Genomic DNA, 21,639 nt, shown 5'->3' with positions numbered 1-21,639 from the left:
TTTTTCCTTGCCCTGGCAAGGATGTTGCCGGTAGTGGTCAACTGCGCTCATGCATTAGTTGTTACCACCCTGTTCCCTGTACTGCGCTGGGCCCGAGCTGTCTTGTGCCTGTACGATCAGCTCCTAGCTTTACCTTTATCTAGCTCGGTAACAGCGAGGTCGACAATATCGCTGTTCGTGAATGATCAAGCTGTCATTGGAACGTCCTGACACGACGTCACGCAACACACACCGCTTTGGCTCACCATCGTAAACGTACACGGATCCCCTCGTCGTCGTTCGGCGCCCTGGAAACTGTCATTAGAATAGAAGCGTTAGATTGACGAAGCCTACTTCGACTAAAAGCCAGCAGGCGACATCGGAGGAAGAGACGCGATCAGCTGGGAAAAAGGTTAACAAATGGGAAGGTTCCCGGGGGAACTGAATAATATTCGCCCCGTATTGTTATTGTATTAGGAATTGTTTTGGTTAAACTATCGTTGTGGTGTGTGTCTGTGTGTGTGTGTGTGTGTGGGCGGGCGGGCGTGAGTGTCTGACATCCAGTGAAACCGTTTGCCTCTGTTGTTATTGTTGTCTGTGGCCGTCCGCGTAGTTGTGGCTCCGATTAGAGACTGTTGTGTGCGACATAAAAAGAAACGAATATCTTTGACGAAAGCACATTGTTCCATCGAAGAAGTCGACAGATCTGTTTGCAGTGAAAGTTCACTTATGCGAAAATCTGGGAACGGTTCCTAGTATCTGGGGCAGACGAGAACATCACATTTAAATCGCCTCTGGGATAGTCATTGTAGTTACTGTGTAGGCATAGCCATGCCATGACGAGACTATAGTAAATGAGGCCCGAAGTCTGTTGCCACAGTGGGCACTGAAACTTGTAGATGGCCTATGTGATCTATTTTGTCATCACAGGCTGTGGCACTGCAAGCGTATGCGCTTACTTATTACCCAAATACCAGGTCGGACATGCGTTTATTATTAGCGCCATCTATCAAAAAAGTGATAAGACAAGGTCATATGCGTCTTTAAACCTGAACTTTCCGTTTTCAATATCTGACAAACTCATATTCATTAATTCTCATGTGAGTAACTCATTATCAATCGCCGGCCATGCCAATCAACTTGTTTTTCCAATTGGGCCAATTGGAGAATTGACATTTCGTGCTATGACAAGTTATTAGCGAACTCCGCTCTTATTACTAGTGGAGATAACAAATTTTGCCCATACGCACAAGAAGGTAGAAGTTCAACTCATTTGAGTTGAACTTTTACCCGTTGAAGTTAAGACCAACCGAGCACAGTTGACCGCATGGAATAAGAGAATAGAATGATCATATAGCCGATTTATCAACACTAAAAATAAATACAAGCGATTGGTGGAGCAATGTACACACGAATAGGGTGCAAAACAATGAAAGAAGAAACAAGTAATGCAGTTATGATACACAAACATACAAGCACATTCTGCCACGGATCGAATCTCCCAGGTAATAACGCTGCTCATAAAAAAACACCGCTATGCAGGCGACCGGATGGGCCCAAATCGTTAAGACTGTGTGGAATGACAGCAGACGCCCAGGGTATCAAGGTACTGTGCCCTATGGGTGAACAAGCAGTGGGGCAGTTGAAACGAGAGATTTAATGTGGCACAAGACACTACATCTATGGGGAAGCAAACAAAGCAAAGGCTTTGTTAGAGGGCGAGAGTTTATAGCTGCTGAAACGTTGGGCTCTAACAAGGAAATAGACACCGGTAATGGTACGCTACCCGCAATAAGGAATCGCGTTCTTTCATTTTTAACCTATGGTTTCGGCGGGGCGAAGTCAATTTAAAGATATATGCAACTATGAAACTTGATAAAAAGAAAAATCAGTCGCAGTAAACTTCACAGCGAACCTCGTTGAGAATGATGTTAGGTACTGAAGCATAATAGAAACTGTATTCAGCAAAGGATTGAAATGTTTTGCATATTGGATGCGTCTCTGTGAACTTGTCTAGATGTGCGAATCCGGTTTTCAACGACACTGGAAAAGACGCCCGGCTTGCATAGTGCTAGCCACTGCAAGAGGTGGAGCTCGCTTTGTAGAACACAGTGGAACCTAATGTTGAAGATGTGCTACTTTACGAAATTAGTTATTTAGAAGAGAGAACGTCCATCCGTTCATTTTCGAACTGCTATTGCCAAACGGTAGATGAGTTTTCAAGCTAACTGATTTAAGCAGTCAGCGTATTATTGAGACAAAAGGCTTAGAAAAAAACGGTTCAATTAATATGCATAAATCAGTCACAGCTGCCTCTTTGTGTAAGCAACTGGGCGCGATGGAAGCGCAGCTTGTCCACTCCGATAGAAACTACTATAGTGGGCAGCGTCACGCCACTGTCTTTGCAGATCACTGTCGTAGACGTTACTAAATATAAAATATAAAAATTATATATAAACATGTAGGACAAACATCGCAGATACTAGAATTCTTTTGCTCTTCTCGTCTCATTCGAGTAAAGGCGTCAGTGAATGATGATAAATAACACAGTGTGTTTTCAGAGAGTTGAATGTGTGCGCAAAGCTAAGCCATGTTTGAATAGAGGCATTTTTTTCGTCACAACAATTGTCGTACCAGCAGTGACGCATGCGGCGCTAGTCAACCAATTTGCTCATCATTAATAACGATGAGCCCTAGGATAGTAAATGGGGTAGTGAGACGGAATATTTACCTGTTACCCTTAGGGACCCAACCAATCTAACCACATGATACCTTTAGTCAGATACAATTAGTTTCATGTAATATATTTAAAAAGATAATTCCATTTAGATAAATTAACTTATTTTAGACGCTGAAGTATAAAAGATATAAGTAAGCCCTCATGCCAAGCGCACGTGCTTAAGTTAGGCCACGTACTGATGCAGAGGATGTGTTTTCATGACATAGTCCCACTAGCAAGTTGGCGTCTTGTTCGTAAATGTACACATTCTTAAGGAGAAATAATCCAGGCGATGGTATATTAAATGCTGTCACCAATGAACTGCTTATTTGTACCATAGATTAGAATCCATAAATGGATGGTCGTAAATAAATAACATATTGCAAAATAAGATGCCGTCAGTTGCATTTTGGTTCTTCTCCTAAGGCTGTTTTTGATACAGGCTTGACAAAATTAATGCCAGCAAGAAGCCTGGCTTACGGCAACTTTAATAACTGAGACAAGATTCTGCTATGCCAAGGTAATACCATTGACCTTAGTAGTCTCGGTATGCATTTGAACTAACTAACCCATCTATAAATTCTAGATAAACAGATGTTATGTTATATGTAACGTATAGAAACTAAACGGTCTCTGTTAATAGCGTGCTATATAGGAGAGGTAATGCAGTGTCAAGAATTTGCTTGCCACACAACGGTCTAGTAAGGCAATCTCAATGAGAGGTCGATGTCGATGATTACCTATCTCGATGGCATCTGTTAGTGATTGCTTCAAATCGTATAGCTGAACCAATTCAGATGTTAGCATAACTGCTCTTTTGGCAATCTCTGAATATGCTGTCAGGTCGTTGTTATTTTACGGGCTGCAATTGTAGTAACCAATTATTATTAACTTTGAGGGGCACCGTGGATGGTAGTTCAGATTTGTAAAGGAATAAATTCATATCGACCATGGTTCTATTATCAGCTTCAATCTAAGATCTTAATTTGTGATGAAAGCGACTTACTGGCCATATCAGTTATATTGCGGACTTAGTTGGAAAAGTAGATTCTACATTCTAGATACCTTACAACTGTCTTCAACTAAACAGCAGAGGTCTTTGCCAATTTGTTTAGTGAAAGATAAACTTATTTGATAAAAACGTCATCAGTTACTATAATTACCTTAGAAGAAACGAAAGGCCGTCCAGCAACAGAACAGCGTTGCGGCCATCCAAAGGTCTAGTCACATATGTGTATATATATATATATATAGGGTAGTTCAGTATGAAACAGATTTCAAGGTGATTTTTTTCTAACTCTGAGATCGTTCAGTTGTATATTCCCACTTGAGCTTTAGGTGAGCGACTTGCAGTGAGTCATAGAAAATTAGGTATTCCGGGTAGTTTATAAATAAATGGTATATCTTGAAAGCATATTTAGAAAGACAGCTTGGCGCATAAATTTTGTAATTGATGAAGGTTGCACTTCCCTAAACAAAGTGAGCCATTTGTTCGAAAAAATTCTGGAAAGAAAATTTCGAACTCGAAAGCGGATCTCGTGAAAGATTCCTGCAAAAGAAGATAGCGAACAGCTAAGAGCCATAGTGAAAGACGATCCATCTCGAAGTGCACAGATGTTAGCAGTCTAATTTGGTGTACGTAACAGTACAATACTTTTTAAGCACAGTCGAATGGAGAAGGTAAGCAAAGTAAGGACAAACGGGCTACCGCATTATTTGAGCAGGGATCATAGACAGACGTGGAGACGCTTGCCTCTCTTTGCTCTCGTTTCACATTAGTGACCCATTGTTAAACCGTCTTGTAACTTGTAGTATAAATAGATCATCTACGACAACCATTGTCGGTTACATCAGTAAGTGGAAATAAGTGAATCGGTGAGAAATCACTTTACAACAAATGTACAGCTGCAAAACATAACGGTGTATGTTTGGTGATTTAACGCAGGTGTCATCGACTACAACTTCGTGAGTCGTGCCTAGTCAGGTACGGCTGAAGTGCTGTCAGCAATTAGAAGAGTAATCAAGGTATTTAATTTTTAAGTATCTATGTTCCATCTCTTCCTATTTCATGCTGTCTACTCAAAGCGTGTTCATCTAATAAGCAGTTTATTCAGTCAACTATCTATATTCTTATTATCGAATAGAGAACCAGATTAATTTTAGTTTCCATATATACAGTATGAAGTTTTGAATTTGGCAGAAACATCGTAACAATATAAATATCTGATGTGAAGATTAAAATTGGTCGGCGCGACTAACCTCGAAGGGTTTAAACAAATTTGTTTCTGTGGGATCGTAAATCGCAGCATGAAATGATATTCTTCCGCATGTTGCGCAACTCGCTGAATGGCTAAACGTTGATGAGCAAAAGATTTCTTAAAAACAAACGTTTGTGGAATAATGGCTGTCTGCATAAAAGACGATAGCAATTTTTGCACCTTTGAGCTTGGATGTTACTCTCATATTAAAGAAGTTTATTACAATAAATGTTTGTGTGTGATAGTTAAGTTTTCCCTGCCACAGATACCAAGACCATAAAGTTCGAAAATGGTAAAATTAATCTATGTTCGAAAATCATATCAAGAATATAAGGACATCATCGTAATATGCTGCTGGGAAGCAGCTGTACAATACAGATCGTCAACCGAAGTTCAAGGGGTGCGTGCTTTCCATGTTTGGAGCTGTCCCAGTGTGCTTTTTCATGGAGCAGTGGAGATCTTTTTTCTTTGTTATAATTGCAATAGTTGGTTATGATCTTGTTGGTACCCTGGCCATCATCTGCCAAGAAAAATAATAACGTGCACAATAATACGAGCTGTTATGATATCATAATTATAACTGTGTTCACATAAGTGTATGGCCCTTATTAAATGGGCTGACTAAGAAGAGCTTTGCTGTTTCTGTCATGAAGTGTCACTACGGCCTTCTTATTGTTATTAATTTCAGCTGAAAAAGCGTCGTCATGGCGGAAGCACATTCAGCCGTCGCATTCAATTTCACCGTCACCCATGAAGGAGTGTATATTGATTACGACAAAGAAGTAAGGCTATGCAGTACTATACAAGTTACAAACCTAAATTGGTTGTATATTAGCGAACGATTGTTTTGGTTATGGCTGGGACCTATTGTTGCCTGAAATTTAAATGTTTTAATAAAACCATAGTTAACACAGCTCTATTATATCAGTCAAGATACAATGCTCGCGGTGTTTTCATCTGATCGCATACTGTCATTCCGATGACCGCCAACGAGTTTATCGCCGTGTTTTAACGCCGCGTAATGTGATTGCACTACCTTTTTGTAAATACTAAATACCTAGGCCTATTCTAATGGATTTGTGCATCCGGTGACTGCCTGTTTCTAGCAAAAGCAAATAAGTGCTTTCTAAAGAAGATAAGCGAGAGATTTGTCGGAGTTCTACGGACAATAAGGCTGTTTCCACTAAAATGGAAGGCATTTTTATAGAACTACCCCGCCGGCCACTCCCACAAGCCATAACGATATACTTAGAATAAATTAGCCCTATGTAACAGGAGGAGATAGTGTTGAAAAAATAAAATAAAGAATCGAATTTTTCCATGAAAGGACCTAACAATATAACAATTCATCTCCGTATTATTAACATGTCTTTACTCCGTAGTTGTTGCACTCTATCGACTCATTTTCTGAAAACTCCCTAAGAACTTTTGAGAAGAGAAGATGCAATTAACTGCTCTATTACTAGCAATAACTGGCAATCTGTGAATAGATCTTTGCTGGTAGCCTGATATTGTTGTTAGTTAGCATTGCTGCTTGCCTTTTTTTTTCTGTACGTAGTATACTTGAGTTGAGCGGAGTTTCTTTTTTGTGAGAAGACTGACGGTGCTTATTAAGTTGCTGTGTTATCGGGCGTTGTGAACACTTTCGTGTGTTGAGCAATAAATTCTAGGTGCTTTAACAGATTTCTTGACAATATCGAAGTTGTTTGCAATTATGTTACTCTACAAACATGTTGCTGGATGTCTGAGCAGCTGGGAACTTTTCTTAGAAGGAACAGTCTCTTTATTTATAACTAAGAATGCAGAAGCTTGATGCCCATTTCTGTTACAAAAAATGTGCGTATCGCAAGCTGGTAGGTCTGCTAATTATAAGGTCCAGTTAGTGTGAAATGGCACTGTCGTTTTATATACTCTACGTCTTCAGCATAAAGAAAACATAAAACCCGTTAGTGCTGTCAACTAGGTTGGTAAAACTTAATGGTGTAGGCGATGGCTAATCTGAAGTAATCTTATTTTAGCTATTAGCATCTACGACTCAAACGATGGTATCTGCAGTTTATTTAAAGAAGCTGCTTTTTGATTCGCTGACTTATTTTTGACTGTCGTTTATTGAATGCACATAGCGGGCTAGTGATAGTCAGTACTGGGATTCCTGAGTCCAAAGTCGGAATATAAAGCTTTATTCGAAATCTATACATCACTACGAAGTGCCAACCTAGAATGCCAGTACCAACAGTATCCAAACTGTTGTTTCTAAGTTGAGGTTACAATGTGTCGTTAACACAATGCGGCCATTAATTGCAGCTCATTTCGATCTTGTGGAAAGCTGGTGCGAGGTCGTGGCGCAAACGGTTTGCTCGTTTTATCAATAACATTCGCAATGGTTTATACCCAGCTTCGCATCGGTCGCTCGCACTGGTTTGGGCCCTTATGTTTGGCGGCGAAATCTCACAGAAGCCTTGGGCAGATCTTTCGTTTGGAACCGTAGATAAGGTGGCTTCCTGTATGCCAAAGCAATTATCGAAAGTTCACCCCAGTTGTCCTCGAGGAGTGGCTGTCGTTGTGACTGGTGCCGGTATTTGGACATGCTTAGCCCTCTTTAGAAGATATATGCTCAAGAGCCTTTTTACCTACAAGGGATGGATATACGAATCCCGGGCACGAGACACCAAACCGTCCATTCCCACGAGGCTCTGGATTATTGCAGTGCGCGTGTGCGAGGGCTCGTCTCCATTACTCTATTCGTACCAGTCATGTTTACCGAAACTTCCGCTGCCGTCTGTAGCAGATACTATGTCGCGTTACTTGAAATCCGTAAGGCCTCTGAACGATGATGAGAACTTCAAACGTTTAGAACAGCTCGCTAAGGATTTTACGAATGGCCCTGGGCGGCGCTTCCAAAGATATCTCTGGTTCAAGTCCTGGTGGGCTCCTAACTATGTTACTGATTGGTGGGAGGAATTCATCTACTTGCGTGGCCGAAGCTCGATCATGGTCAACTCAAATTTCTACGCCTCGGACCTAATTCTAATGCTGCCATCGTCCAACCAATGCGCTCGTGCCGCTAACCTTATCTACGCAGCTTTCTTGTTCCGTCGCATGATCGACTACGAAACCTTGAAACCCATCCTTCTTCAAGAAGTAATTCCGCTTTGCTCCGCTCAGTACACGCGCACGTTCAACACGTGCCGAAAGCCTGGAATAGAAACTGACCGAATAGAGCATTACCACGACTCAACGCACATCGCTGTCTATCACAAGGGTCGTTACTACAAGGTCACAACGTATTACAAGAGCCGATTGCTCAGCCCACCTGAGCTACAGCGGCAGCTTGAGCAGATCGTGAATGATGATAGTAAGCCAGCACCAGGTGAGCTCTATCTGGGCGCACTAACTGCTACAGACCGTAAGATATGGGCCGAAACGCGAAAAAATCACTTCAGACAAGGACAAAACAAGGTATCACTGGACGCGATTGAAAAGTCCGCGTTTATGGTTGTGCTCGATGATGAAGCATTCGTCTACGATAGAAACGATCCCAGTAAAATGGATCATTACTCGCAGATGCTGTTACATGGCAAGGGTTTTGATCGGTGGTACGATAAATCGTTCAATTTGATTATCGGCAAGAACGGCCGTGCTGGCGTCAACGTTGAGCACTCTTGGGCCGATGCACCTGTAATTGGTCATTGCTGGGAGTATTGCATTTATGAGGACCATGCTACGCTCGGTTATGAAGCCGATGGCAATACAAAAGGCTATATTGGCTCTGGAACACAACTGTCGCCCAAGGAGCTTCCAAAACCTATTCGTCTTCGGTGGGATCTCAACGAAGACTGTCAAGCCGTGATTACCAAAGCGAAACTGCATGCCAGTGAGATCTTGAGTGACGTGGATCTACATGTAGAGCATTTCAATATATACGGCAAACGAATCATCAAAAAGTGCCGCGTATCACCTGATGCTTATCTACAGATGGCTTTACAGCTTGCTTATTTTCGCGATCAAGGTAAGTAGAAATCGATTATATACTATAGTCTGTCGCTGCGCAAAGCTACCACTAACATATATTGGTAGGTGTATTAATAGTGTGCAATAATGCCGTAACGTCGTCTTCAATATAGGAAGGTTCAGCCTGACCTACGAGGCATCGATGACCCGTTTATTCCGCGAAGGCCGAACTGAAACTGTGCGTCCAGTAACACCAGAATCCTGCGCTTGGGTGCTTAGCATGCTTGACAAAAACGCCACCAACGAAGAACGTAGGAAAAAACTTGTTGAAGCATGCAACATACACCAAAGGTACATTTACTACGTGCTTACTATGCACTAAAACTTTGTAAAAATATATATGCATGTTATAAAAAAATACAATTGTGCGCGTCGAGTTTTCGAGTCAGGATAAAATGCCACGTTGTGCTAAAATCCGTGATCATTTGATGCAGGAGAGCAGGTAGTAGAATCGCATGCCGGCAACCATTACAAAGCATTTTAGGGGTAATGAAAGATGTCTTAATAGCACAGTTTGAACCAACCTATTTTCGAAAGCCGCTCATTCTATAGACTGGTTCGCCATGAAGGGCAAAAAACATCAGTTTCAAAATTGTGTGCAGCGCCCTTAGAGGCTCCGCGTTCACGCAAAATAAGTTTGCAAACTTCATCTTTCTAAGATAATTGACATTTTCATTTTTTTTTATAAAAATGAAAAGTGAGAAAATATAGTCGACTTGTTCGTTATTAAGAAAGTTTACCATAAATAGATAGTGATATCTAACACACGGGTGTTTATAATTATATTATAATTTAACTATAATTATATTATAATTTAACTTTATAATTAATTAGAGTAATTAATTCAACGTGTACCATAGCTAAGTATGTATGATTCGAATTTTCCAAAAATTATTGTTCTATCTCCTGTGAATATAGGGGATATCAAAATGCTATGTGTGGCAAAGGGGTGGATAGGCACATGTTCTGCCTCTATGTCATCTCTCGTTACCTCGAGGTAGATTCACCCTTTTTGAAAGAAGTCCTTTCTGAACCCTGGAGGCTGTCGACTTCGCAGACGCCCATAAATCAAACGGGTTCCCTTAACTTTGACAAACATCCCGAATGGATCTGTGCTGGCGGTGGCTTCGGCCCGGTTGCTGATGATGGCTACGGCGTTAGCTATATGATTGCGGGAGAAGACAATTTCTTCTTTCATGTGAGCTCTAAGAAAAGCTGTGCTGCTACGGTGAGTCTTGTATAGCAGGTGGCATTTATCCCCTTAATATTGCCGGCTAATGTCTGGATTTGCGGCCATTGTAAATACTGAAATCTTTAAGATTTTCGTTTGAAGAGTGTTGACATCATATAGAAATACTTTATTGTAACTTTATGCGAGTATTATAAAAGCAGACAGAGGTTAAAGGGTATTTCGTTACACCATATTTCTTCAGGGCTTACTTTGGCGAACTGAAAGTACTAACAAATATATTTTCGTTATGTTTTTTAGGACTCCACGCGACTAGGTGAAAACATTAGGAATGCTTTGGTTGATATGAAGGCAACTTTCGCATAAGGGTTTGCAAAAGAAATGAAGAAATGATGGCATCTCGATGATGCGCCTACGTTAGTTCTAACAACATCACCTTTGCAAGCTAGTTAACATGACCAAAAAAAGAAAAGCAAACATTTTCGATTTAATGCTAAATTTATCATTGTGCTCAGATTTACACGGTCACGAGAAATGAAATACAGCCCCTTTGAAGTGTAGAATGCTTCTGCACTCTGGGATGTTTACCTGCTGAAGCCAACAAGCTTTTCGATTGCTGCACATAGCTTTCAGGTGTTTTGTAGGTTGTGTCTCGAGAGTGATTCTCGACTTACAAGTAGCGACAACAATGCGACTCTAATGAAAATTAATAAAAACAAATGCAATCAATGCCAGTTCTCTGACATCAAACAGTGTGTTATTTATTTACAAACTGAAAATAATATTATTGTTATTATTATCAAAGTATGTGTCAGCTTTATACAATAACGGAAACGCATTGTGGTTCCTCTCAACATGCCCTATACTTGTAGTTGTTATCATTAACTATACAAAAGGGTGGGTAGAATACGGTAGGACTCAAGATTTTTTGGGAGAGCATTTATTAATATTCTAGATATTTTAATTATTACATTAGCCACAATTCTACCCACGGATGTTGTCGTCGCATCATCTCACATTTTCAAGATATCACTTCAAACATATATATACCTGGCACGCTCCTTAATCAATGGGTATGTGTCTTCCTTGTTAGCGCTTGTTTTTCGTTCTACTGGGGTCTATAGTTAAGAGGTACAAACTAAAAAAAAATACGAATCTCGAACGATCATCGGACTTCGTGAGACTTTACAGAAAATCAGTAATCTTAGTAAGTGATAATAATAACAACGGTTATAAGAAAATTCACTAGTGCTGGTAGTAATAAGGGTGAAAGGTAATTGATTCTGATTTTTTAAAGATTGAGGAAAAATGGTAGTACGGCGGAAATCTCTGGTTACACTTTCATGTCATTATTTTTGCTAGGCCTGGCAGATTCTACCAACAACGCTGGACTTTCCGCCGATGTGGATCCGTTCCCGGTGCACAAATTTATCTCGCGCAAAACACGTTACTCTTAAGGTCAACCCACCCGATATCTATAGAGTGTATATATATATGCATACATTATTTATATAACATATGCCAGGCGCAGCTGGCTTCTACCGTTGGGCCTGTATAAGCCAAAATCTACATTGCTCAGTAGTTGCTCAAACAGCCGCATTTTGCTTCAACCCTTGATACTTGCCATCTTCATGTTGGCTTCTATCACTCACGTGCTGATCAAAAATTCGATAGCTATTTCGTTTCGTTCAAAAGTCGATTAGCTGCTTTTGCAATTTTTGCTGTAGTTCTTCGAAAGACCTGGCCCGTACTAACGTGAGCCACGCCGATAATTTCACTACAAGTCAACGTCTTCCTTTCGCTATTGTTATATAATAATTGCTTTTGTTATAACTTAGGTAATCACGCGTCCTATTTAGGCGATAAGCGTTTTCAGATAACGGTAAAGAAGCCTGTTTCTTAGGCGACGTAATGATATTTGCTGCTAGATTCTTTATCTCGTTCTAGATAGTCCCTCTCGATCAAGCACTCGATTCGTTTCTTCAGATCCGCTGGCTGCAATCATACACAAGATGTTCAAAAGAAACCAAGCATACATACACAAAAGCAAATACATGAGTATCAACCGATATATATATTATGATGATTGGCATATTAGCAGTTCTCTAGAAGTCAAACACAGCATAAAGTTAAATTCGTTACCAACTCTGTAGATTCTGGTTCAAAACATTTTGTGAGCATTAACATACGTCATTAACATACGAGTTGTTAACAGCATGTATAGTAATACTAAATCTTTTCCCAAGGATCTAGATATTTGTAGATGGCTTACCTTCACCGGGAATTTAAGCTGATCGTATAGTTCACTGATGAGTAAGTTGTGGGTGAGAGATTTGCGCATCTTCATAATACGAACGATGGCCGCATCGATTTGGTACTGACGATCCTGGAACACGCGTTCTTGGGTGGCGTTCTGTTCCTCCTTTGTCTCCTTCATCTGTACCTGATTGATCTTAATACGAAAGAGTACATTGCGGAATTCGGCATTCCATTCAAAGGTGTCACCATCTTCTACATCGCGACCTCGTGGCGTCTTTTGCAATACCTGTATAGCAAAAAGGGAAACGAAGAAAATGAGCCCAACGCAATTTAACAATAGAAAATAAATGATACACAATTTGCCACAAAACAGAATAATATTTGCTTTTTATTCAGTATTGTCGAGCGTGTCGCACTCACAACAGAAACAGAATAGGTAGCTACTTAATTTGAATGGGTATATAAGTTTTTATTTTATACAAATCGTTCTTACTCAACTGACTATAATGCTATGGTTAAGTGTGTTCCCAATGTTCACTAGCTTACCCTAGCCTTTCCGCAGGCAAGACTTTGCAACGTCCTTTTAAGTTCTTCATCCTCGATGTTTGTTAACTGCTTTAAATCAGATAGACTCAACTGATCTTGTTCATTGAATGGGAGAAGACATAGTGCCTGATACTGGGAAACTTGAAGCTCTTTCGCACCTTCGGGAAAAGCAGCCTTAAGTACACAATGGCCTAAATTATGTTGCCACTGAAGTTTCCTACCCGAATGTTTGCTTAGGTAATATTTTTTAAACACTTCTTGTGCTTCGACCATGAATGGCGGCAGGATGATGTCTTCGACAGCGGCATACGTCGGCCAGTAGCCGATTGTCAGGACGTACACCGTCATGTCAATTTGGTTGTGATGCTTAAAGTTCACCATCAGTTCTTTGCTCAACTCCATATCCTTGAACATTCCCTCAAGTTTCGATGTGAATGCGGCTCCACATTCCTGTTTGAGCTTTGATAACATGGACTTTTCTGCGTCGACCGAAGCTGACTTTCCAACCAGCAAACGTTTGGCAAGATCTTTCTTGTAAAACGCTTCAAACACGTCCTTTCCGTGAATGAAACGAAAAAGTACCATAATCTTGTCAAGAATCCGCTCGAGTTCTTCTTCCGTGGCCTCTTTGTTTCCTGACCGCAATTTAGAGTCGACAAATTTGGCTATTAGTTCCGCTGGCTTGTTTGGCCGCTGATTTATAAATGTCTCGAATGCCTCCTTCAAACTGTTTCCAAACTTATCATTTCCACCATAACATTCGGTCAGTACCCTATCCATTTGTTCCTTGAATTCAAGCAATTCTTGCACCATCGTCTTGTCCTTTTCTGGATCAGTGACAATTACTTTACCCCTCTTTTTTATGTACATGTTAAATTGAATGCACAAGAGGGCTAGGCCAGTTTTCACCCGGTTAAAAAGCGTATATAGTAGTTTGAGTTCAATGAAACGATTTTCATCCAGGAGTTGATCTAAACCTTTCTGTAGGATCGTTGACAGGTGTTGGCCAAGCAATTGTGTTTCTACCGTCTGAATAACCGGTTTACGAGTTGTATGATCCAGATAGTACTCGGACCGCTCTTTCTCCTCATCAAGCCTTTTGCTCACATGGAACAAATACTCTGCAACGGTGTGGCCGCTATCATCCGCCATCCAGAGTTTACCCTCAGCTGAGTACAGGAGCTCCGTTTCCTGAATAAACCGTCCTTCAAAGTGCGCTTCATAGAGATGCAGATCAGAGAGCATACGAAGGAGCGACTTAACCAAGCTTCGATCAACCTTCTGCAAAATAGAAGCAATAAAGAGAAAATAGGCGTTGAAGTAGAAACACAATAGCTTTTCTTATGTGATCGAATAAATGTTTTTACGTGCTTTAGTGCGTGAATAAAGAACCACTAACCGCTTCTCCTTTTCGTTCGTGCTCAATCAACATGAGTATCCCGTCAACTGTTCTTTGGCGGACATTCTCGTGCGTCAGCATGTAGTGTCGACGAAACACGTCTAAACCCATGTCCCATAACGAAGGTACCGTTGAGTTTTGCAGTACATAGGTTCGATCAAGGAACAAATAGATGGCGCGTATCATGCCCATTTGCTGGCAGTGGACAAGCCATGTCTCATTCATTGCCCGCAAAAATGCAAGCGCCCCTTGTTCGCGTGCTAGAAAACTTTGCGCTTCCTTGGCAACGTGTGAATCGACAATCTGAAACGGACAGATGTGCGTAAGTATTGACTATAAGGCAGCTAAAATTTTAAAGGTTTCTTATTGTTTCCAAAAGAGCTTACACAGATACGACTGGCAAAATTTCATTCTCCCAGGCGAATATTTACCCAGTCCATTTATCGGTGCTCAGGATGTACATTTTAGAATGTTCAAAAATAAATCTTGTCGTTCCAGGAAGTAGTTTTTTCTTGGGATGCCCCAACTGACGGGGTCATTTGAGAGCTGCATTTTATACAAAAACTTTATTATTATGATCATAATAAAATCGTTTTCATGCTGGTAATTTAATCGATGTGATCACGAATGAATGAAATGATGAGCAAAGAGTACTACATTTGTACATAAATTTGAAAAACCAATAATTATTATATATGTATAATTATTGGTTTCTTTTCGCCTTCTAAGGAGCTACAAGCCTTCCTTCTAAATCTTTCCGAAGTGTTCGTTTTTCGTGAACTCCCATAGCGGTACGTGTACACTACAATTAAAGCCAGGCTCTCATTGGAAAATACGCTAAGTTATTTATTTATAGCTCATAGCCTACTTATTGCTAGTGTTTTCGGGATATAAAGTATATAAATTGGCTCGGGATGGAAAAATTAAATTATAATTTTTACGACTCTGTTATTCAGCGCACGTTTTAGGAAGTTATTATTACTACTAGAGTAATAAATTTTATTCTATCTTTCCTTACCTTTTGAAGCTCTTGGTAAACTCTTTCCGCATTTCCATTTGCGGACAAGTTCTCTACGCACGCATAAAGAACTTCTTGGGAGGTCTCAATTCTTCTTGATGTTAGAACCGCATCAACGGCTTCTGCTAGCCGTATCCAGGCTTCATCCTGATATGTAGTCGAGACCACTGGCTTATCTGCAAGGAGCACAATTAAAAATATAAACCGATCTGGAGAAAAGTATATCAAAATACGCCCAATGCGTTGAGTTTATTAGACAATTCTTTTAGAAATCAAACTTTTCAGGCGGATACATTGGCAGCGATTACATATTGTAAACTCACTGACATTATCAGAATTTTCATTACGAAAGGAATGTGTCGATGGCGCGAGTAAACCCTTTTCCATGACATCTGTAATTACGGTGCGTCACTCCAGGGCCAATCGAACATTTACATTTAAACTTCCATCGTAAAATCTGTGTTACCGTTTGATGAGAAAAATAGTGCAATTTTTTTTTTCTAAACATTATTATTATTCACCATGTTCAAAGTATTTTCAATTGAATTCCTCACTCTTACCATTTCCTATCAATTCTTAAAACACCTAGCTGTTATCACATAACTTGCAGTCAATCCATCGTGAGAACTTTTCGTCACCTTAATAATCACAATTAGTAGCCTTCTATACAAAAGAAAACACCCAATATTAAGAGCACATATGCATGTATGGATAGTTGTGTCAATATATATATTAGGGAGGCTATTATTGCAAATGACTTCCCCTTTTCGGCTAGGAATCGGCAGAATGTTATTACTAAAGCGTTTAAGACACCTACACATACGCACCAGGTATATGTGAATTCTTTAGAGCAATTTTAGAATGCGCTGCTTATATGAAATGGGTATGTTGTTTTTGGAATAGACTGTCTTTTGTAGGGCGTTGGTGCCATACAATATACACTTTCAAATCTAGCTTTTCTCCAAGACGTCCCCTATAGCTTTTTTCTTCCGAACAAACACCGTTAGCTGGTGTATTCTTGCTCTAGTAATGTCACTTTAGCTACATTCTTTATCACAATGTTTTTACGAAACCATTCCGAGTACCACTGACACACAAATCCTCGCTAAGGTCTACAAGTAAATAATAATAACAGCAATGATCCAATCTATTGCCGCCATACGAGCTGCTTTTTTTTCTTTCTCATAACAGAAGTTAAGTCAATTTTCAGCGGTGCCGCACGGTCCAGCGAATCATATAATGTTAAGCGCCAGTGCGCAGGCTCACTTTATACCAAACAGCGCTGCGTTTAACCGAAGCAACGTTAAATGTGTAGATTAACGTGACTGTTTTTTACGCTATACCACCTTATAAATCTTCATTGTAGCTGAATTTTGCTATAGATATATATATATATATATATATATATATATATACTCATTGTGCTCACCGAAGTTCTTCAGAATCAGGCGCTTGACGCCGGCAGGCTTGCTCGATGACCTTAGCATGATGGATTTTACATCCATGCTCTGCCTGACGACCAAGCTCGAACACAACGTTCGCTTCACAGATGTGTCCACTCAGGGGGGTTGGTTCGCGACAAAGTCACTTAAGAGTATCCGAGTCGCTGCCACTGGTTCTGCCAGTACCTTACACACGAAGGCCACACTTCACAGCAGCAGTAGACGAGTCACAGCGGAGCAGGACCCTGCCCGCAGTACCGCATTTTCAAAACAACAAACAGCCGTAGATGTTAGCACACACACTTACTGCCAGCTACACTGAGCTGACACCAATATCACAATAATAGTCTATTTCTCCGTTCTTCTAATCTAGCGAGCAGCATTGACACGCCATAGAAACTTCGAGCGGCCTAATATCGAGTTTTGCCTAGCTTTTTTTCAGTGCTTTTCATTTGGCGCTTATTGAAATACACGCTATTTTGCAATTGATTTACGCAGATATGCCGGGTATTTCCTCGGCTATATAGAATAGGACTTATCTCGAAAAAGAAGAACCCATTGTGGATCATATGTGAAAATGAGTTCCGAATAGGGTTGGGCTGCGCGTTGCCCAGTGAAGCTTCCATGGATTGCTTGCGGCAACGCGCCAGAGTCAACGAATAAACAACATGGCTTCAAACATCTTGCTTGTTGCCGCTCCTACTGTGGGGGCTCAGTCTGCCGTAGAGGCGATGGTCGTGCGTAATGGTAGTGGTGCAGTGTTGTGACGGCGGCCAAGTTCTGGTGTTGATGCTGCTGCTGCTGCTATCGGTGGTGTCGAAACCCACAACGGAAACAAAAGTTCGATAGGAAAAAAACAGCGGCTCTTCTATAGCCAACTAAGTCTGACCGAAATAAAATTACGAACGGAACAAAGTGGCGAACAAAAACATGAGCGCCGGGGGCCCGGGCGGCTCCGCCGGAAGCGGCTCGAGAGCTGCTCACCAGCACACTCCCAAAGATGCACAGGTTATGGCTGCCTTGCTCAAGGATATGGGAGTTACCGAGTATGAGCCGAAAGTCATCGATCAGATGCTCGACTTCTCCTACAGTGAGTTTTCGAGCGGCCGGTAGGAGTAATAGCAATGCAAACAATAAAAGTAATCTGTGGGGTAGACAACCGTGTTTTGCTATGAATCCAGAAAATTCAATCAACGGAAGTTTCAGTACCGCATTTCAACCTCGCATCGGAGATCTGTCGAATAATTTAAATTGTTTTTAGCTAGACTAAAAAGGCTGATTGGCGCCAGTGTATTCCAATGGATTTATTAAAATGTTATAGAATCAACACGATAACATCACGCATCGCTTAATTATGTTCACACGTTTTTGAATACCTATAAGTAAAAGTTCGAGTGAAGACCTGGCTATCTATTTTTCTAAATAAATAAATTAAGAGATTTACAGTGTCGACAGTGTATGCAAAATTACAGCATAGATCTGGCCTTCCTTTCCTTAGTGAATTGTCACATGCTTCTTCAATTAGTTATCGATTTTAACACTTCAATAAACTCGATAGAGTTTAGGAAGGAAAAGACTAGATCAAATTATTAAATTACAAGCTTCCTATGACGAGTTTCAAGGATTTCGGTGATTGTTAAGATTCAAATTTTCAAAAATACATTTTAGAAGTTATGAATTTCATCTATAGAGTATAGTACGTAGAGTAGTGAAGAGAAAAATACCTGTTTGCACAAGATCAAACAGCAAATTTAATATTAATCCTATTTCTTTTTTATATATTTGGCAAAAATTATTTATACTAACTGCACAGTATGGATGTTTTAAAAAATTAGTTCAATTTAGTTTTATAGAAACGTTTCTAAAGAATTCATTGTGTGACCAAAGTATTAAAAAAATATCTTCTTTACCGCTGACAGAAATGGTAAATTAAAAATGACCCCTATAGACGTGTAAATCTAATCCTGTAAGTTATGATATTTTAATTAAATAGTACAAGATTTCAACTCGATGCTATAGGTATACATAGGTATTAATTGTTTTCATTTAATTTTGCAATAGCAAACGTCTAGTTTTAATCAGGTCAATTTATATTATTGTCGCCTAGCTTAACTCCAAATGTAAACACAACTGTGCGAAAAAAGACGTCCATAAACATGATGATTATTGGATGTAACTAATTACAAGTGTTTGTCTTTGCTTTTTTGTTGTTTTTAACTGTGGTTCAACAGAATATGTCACGAACGTGCTAGAAGAAGCGAAAGTCTGCAGTGGGCACGCGAAAAAGCGCTCAATAGATGCTGAAGATGTGCGGTTAGGTATTCAATTGCTCTGTGACAAATCTTTTACGAATCCACCACCTCGAGAGCTCCTAATGGACGTCGCGCGAGCAAAGAACGCCCAACACCTTCCGCTTATAAAGAGCACTACAGGAGCACGATTGCCTCCTGACAGGTATGGCAACCCTAGTATTGAAATAACTTCAATATCTTATTTTTGCTGTTACTAATATTTGAATATTCCGTATCAACAACCAGACATTCTAGTCATGCATAAACTACAACGTAATAGAGACGCATATGTTATTTAAAAATATAATAAGAGTTTCCAATTTTTTACTTTAGACTAAACATGTTTAATGTTGGGCTTCATAAATATCATTTATCCAGGCCAGTTCAGCAGTTCATATTTTCTGTTTTACGTACAGGTACACGCTCACATCCGCCAATTATCGTTGCAAGACCAAACCGCGCCCGCCAGCTCACAAACTAATGCAGACTGGATCCCAAAGTGGTGAGTATAGAAAACTGAATGGCTTTTATCACGTTTTAGCTTTTTCATAATTATCCTAATTGAAATGTGTATGTTGACAAATGTGTATAATGTTGTGTAGATATAGTGGTGAGGAAAAAAGAGAAATTACGTCAAACGCAGTTTTCATTCACTCTACATAATCGTACTGTACACCTATATTGTTTCCTATTTGTAGACTGCGTTTTTTCATTACCTAGCTTCTACCACATCCCAATTTTCAATGAATAATAGAGGCTTCATTTTTTTTACATTTGTGGGGCTTTTTTTGGTAAGTTTAGAGCACATAGTAATTTCAACACATTGAATCATTTCGCAGTCCTATCAAAAACGACACCCGCAGTATCGTTATCGTCAAAAAGTGGCGCTACCCTATCTGTCGTTAAGAAAGGGGGCTCGCAACCCTCTCAAGTGACAATCGTGTCGCGGCCAACAATTGTGCAGAGTGCGTCCTCACAACAGCACCAGCAGCCCGTCCCACGGCCGTTAATAAAACTTTCCGCAGGTAAGAGGAGATCCTACATTTTTTAGAAAAGGCAACAAATAAGCAGCTCAGCATTTTTGTATTAGGTTATCATTCTGTGTGCTTAATTGCTACTTTAGAGAACCGGTGAAACAAGTCAGCAGAAGTATTCCAAATCGGGCATTAGTCACACATAGTGAAATAATAGGAATTTGACCAACTCCTAGTGGATTTTTTGGGGACATGTATACAATACATTTTTCGGCGACATATTTAAAAGCACATCTGGTTTACTTAATTTATAAAAGTGCGAAATCTCTTTTAAACACTGGCAACAGGTTATGTGTTCAAAAATATCAAAAAAAAACTTAAAACCTTTAGTCCAAACTAAAACTGTGCCATTTTGTGCGCAAATATTTTCGTTCCAGCCTCGAGTGGTAGCAGCGGAGGTCCAACGGTGAATGTCGTGACAAAGCCAAAACCGATCTCAGTAACAGGAATGCCCCCGATAAACATCGTCAGCGGGGAGCGGAAGCGAAAAGCCGAGGATGAAGCGCATTAAACTTTAGTAGGGAAGGAATACATGTCAAGGAAATAATCTGTGGCCAAGAGATAGTCGATATTTGGTAAACATGAAGCAAGAGTTATTAAACTCAGTGTTAACTCCGCGAATTTGCGAAGCCGCCATCTTTTTCAAATAGAACCTAATGGAGTGCTAATCGAATTACCAGGGTTACTTACCAATCTGTTTTGTTGATGAAACAGGCTGGTTTGACTCGAAAAGGAGGGAATGTTATATTCCACCGCAAAAAAAACTTGATGACCTATCGACAAGATGGCGATGCGGGAAACGAAGTTGAAAGAAACAGAGAAGAGCACAATTAGCTGAGTCAAAAACAAGTGTACATGATACCTCTGTATAGAATGACCATGATTGATGGTAACGATATATATTTAGTCCTTTATTACGCGAGTTGAGATTCACCCTGTCATCAAGAACCCTGTTTCATATTTCGTTTTTTGCCTGTATGCCTAATTACTTTTATATATATATATATATATATATATATATATATAAATATATATTGTTGTTAATGTTATTGTAACTCCAATTACTATTACTCTTATTATTATTTTTATTACATAATTGGCTACCATAGTGGGCGTGTTATTCAAACGCTAGGCCGAGGCTGGGCGGAACTAAACGGAACAGTAATGTAGGGACACACACAGACGTACACCGAAACAGTGTTTTACGAAGGCTTTTTCTCAACCAGCCGGAATACAAGGTAGCCAGGACAAGCTCGTCCTTGCTACACTCGTCCACTCAATATTGCCTATATAATGCGCAGGCAATGAATTTAAAAGTTAATGGGGCGAGTTTTGTCTATAGACTGAAGAGGTGTTCATAAATCACCCGCGTAAGCATTCATCACATAATCACATCAAACACCAATAACTACTCATCAATCAGCGCATCATGGCTGATCATCGCAATATCTGCTTTCTTTGATGCTTCATATATTCACGACATTGAAATCATAT

General features: G+C 40.0%; 3 protein-coding genes across 3 annotated transcripts; 2 read left to right on the top strand and 1 right to left on the bottom strand.

Annotated features, from left to right (window-relative positions):
- The first annotated feature begins 40 nt into the window (after window positions 1–40).
- whd (carnitine O-palmitoyltransferase whd) lies at window positions 41–10,906 on the top strand. Its single transcript, XM_022845770.2, has 7 exons — window positions 41–391; window positions 4,644–4,723; window positions 5,645–5,738; window positions 7,261–8,965; window positions 9,081–9,258; window positions 9,886–10,195; window positions 10,457–10,906. The coding sequence occupies exons 3-7, from the start codon at window positions 5,661–5,663 to the stop codon at window positions 10,520–10,522; spliced, it is 2,337 nt and encodes a 778-aa protein (XP_022701505.1). The 5' UTR covers window positions 41–391; window positions 4,644–4,723; window positions 5,645–5,660; the 3' UTR covers window positions 10,523–10,906.
- Cul4 (cullin 4) lies at window positions 10,882–17,154 on the bottom strand. The gene is made up of 6 exons (XM_022845771.2): window positions 16,808–17,154; window positions 15,379–15,554; window positions 14,361–14,663; window positions 12,962–14,242; window positions 12,429–12,701; window positions 10,882–12,151 (listed from the first exon to the last, which is right to left on the bottom strand). Exons 1-6 carry the CDS (start codon window positions 16,881–16,883, stop codon window positions 12,056–12,058), a joined length of 2,205 nt encoding a protein of 734 aa, XP_022701506.1. The 5' UTR covers window positions 16,884–17,154; the 3' UTR covers window positions 10,882–12,055.
- Window positions 17,155–17,461: 307 nt separating this feature from the next.
- On the top strand, window positions 17,462–21,547 carry Taf9 (TBP-associated factor 9). Its single transcript, XM_022845778.2, has 5 exons — window positions 17,462–17,910; window positions 19,052–19,274; window positions 19,528–19,613; window positions 19,951–20,136; window positions 20,523–21,547. Exons 1-5 carry the CDS (start codon window positions 17,751–17,753, stop codon window positions 20,654–20,656), a joined length of 789 nt encoding a protein of 262 aa, XP_022701513.1. The 5' UTR covers window positions 17,462–17,750; the 3' UTR covers window positions 20,657–21,547.
- Window positions 21,548–21,639: the final 92 nt, after the last annotated feature.

This window comes from Varroa jacobsoni, unplaced genomic scaffold (assembly GCF_002532875.2).
Source record: "Varroa jacobsoni isolate VJ856 unplaced genomic scaffold, vjacob_1.0 scaffold_1194, whole genome shotgun sequence".
In the NCBI taxonomy this organism is placed as follows: domain Eukaryota; kingdom Metazoa; phylum Arthropoda; class Arachnida; order Mesostigmata; family Varroidae; genus Varroa; species Varroa jacobsoni.
Note: the sequence above shows the minus strand (reverse complement) of the source record. Positions and strands in the feature narration are given on the sequence as shown.

What these genes read in the sequence shown, in the direction of transcription:
- whd (XM_022845770.2), top strand. Translation starts at nt 5,661, where the DNA reads ATGGCGGAAGCACATTCAGCCGTCGCATTCAATTTCACCGTCACCCAT. An exon ending in TGCTTATTTTCGCGATCAAG is followed by an intron (nt 8,966 to 9,080) that starts GTAAGTAGAAAT and finishes TCTTCAATATAG; the next exon opens with GAAGGTTCAGCCTGACCTAC. An exon ending in GCATGCAACATACACCAAAG is followed by an intron (nt 9,259 to 9,885) that starts GTACATTTACTA and finishes CTGTGAATATAG; the next exon opens with GGGATATCAAAATGCTATGT.
- Cul4 (XM_022845771.2), bottom strand. Translation starts at nt 16,883, where the DNA reads ATGGATGTAAAATCCATCATGCTAAGGTCATCGAGCAAGCCTGCCGGC. An exon ending in TTTACCAAGAGCTTCAAAAG is followed by an intron (nt 14,664 to 15,378) that starts GTAAGGAAAGAT and finishes TGTCCGTTTCAG; the next exon opens with ATTGTCGATTCACACGTTGC. An exon ending in TTGCCTGCGGAAAGGCTAGG is followed by an intron (nt 12,702 to 12,961) that starts GTAAGCTAGTGA and finishes TTTGCTATACAG; the next exon opens with GTATTGCAAAAGACGCCACG.
- Taf9 (XM_022845778.2), top strand. Translation starts at nt 17,751, where the DNA reads ATGAGCGCCGGGGGCCCGGGCGGCTCCGCCGGAAGCGGCTCGAGAGCT. An exon ending in GCACGATTGCCTCCTGACAG is followed by an intron (nt 19,275 to 19,527) that starts GTATGGCAACCC and finishes TTTTACGTACAG; the next exon opens with GTACACGCTCACATCCGCCA. An exon ending in GTTAATAAAACTTTCCGCAG is followed by an intron (nt 20,137 to 20,522) that starts GTAAGAGGAGAT and finishes TTTTCGTTCCAG; the next exon opens with CCTCGAGTGGTAGCAGCGGA.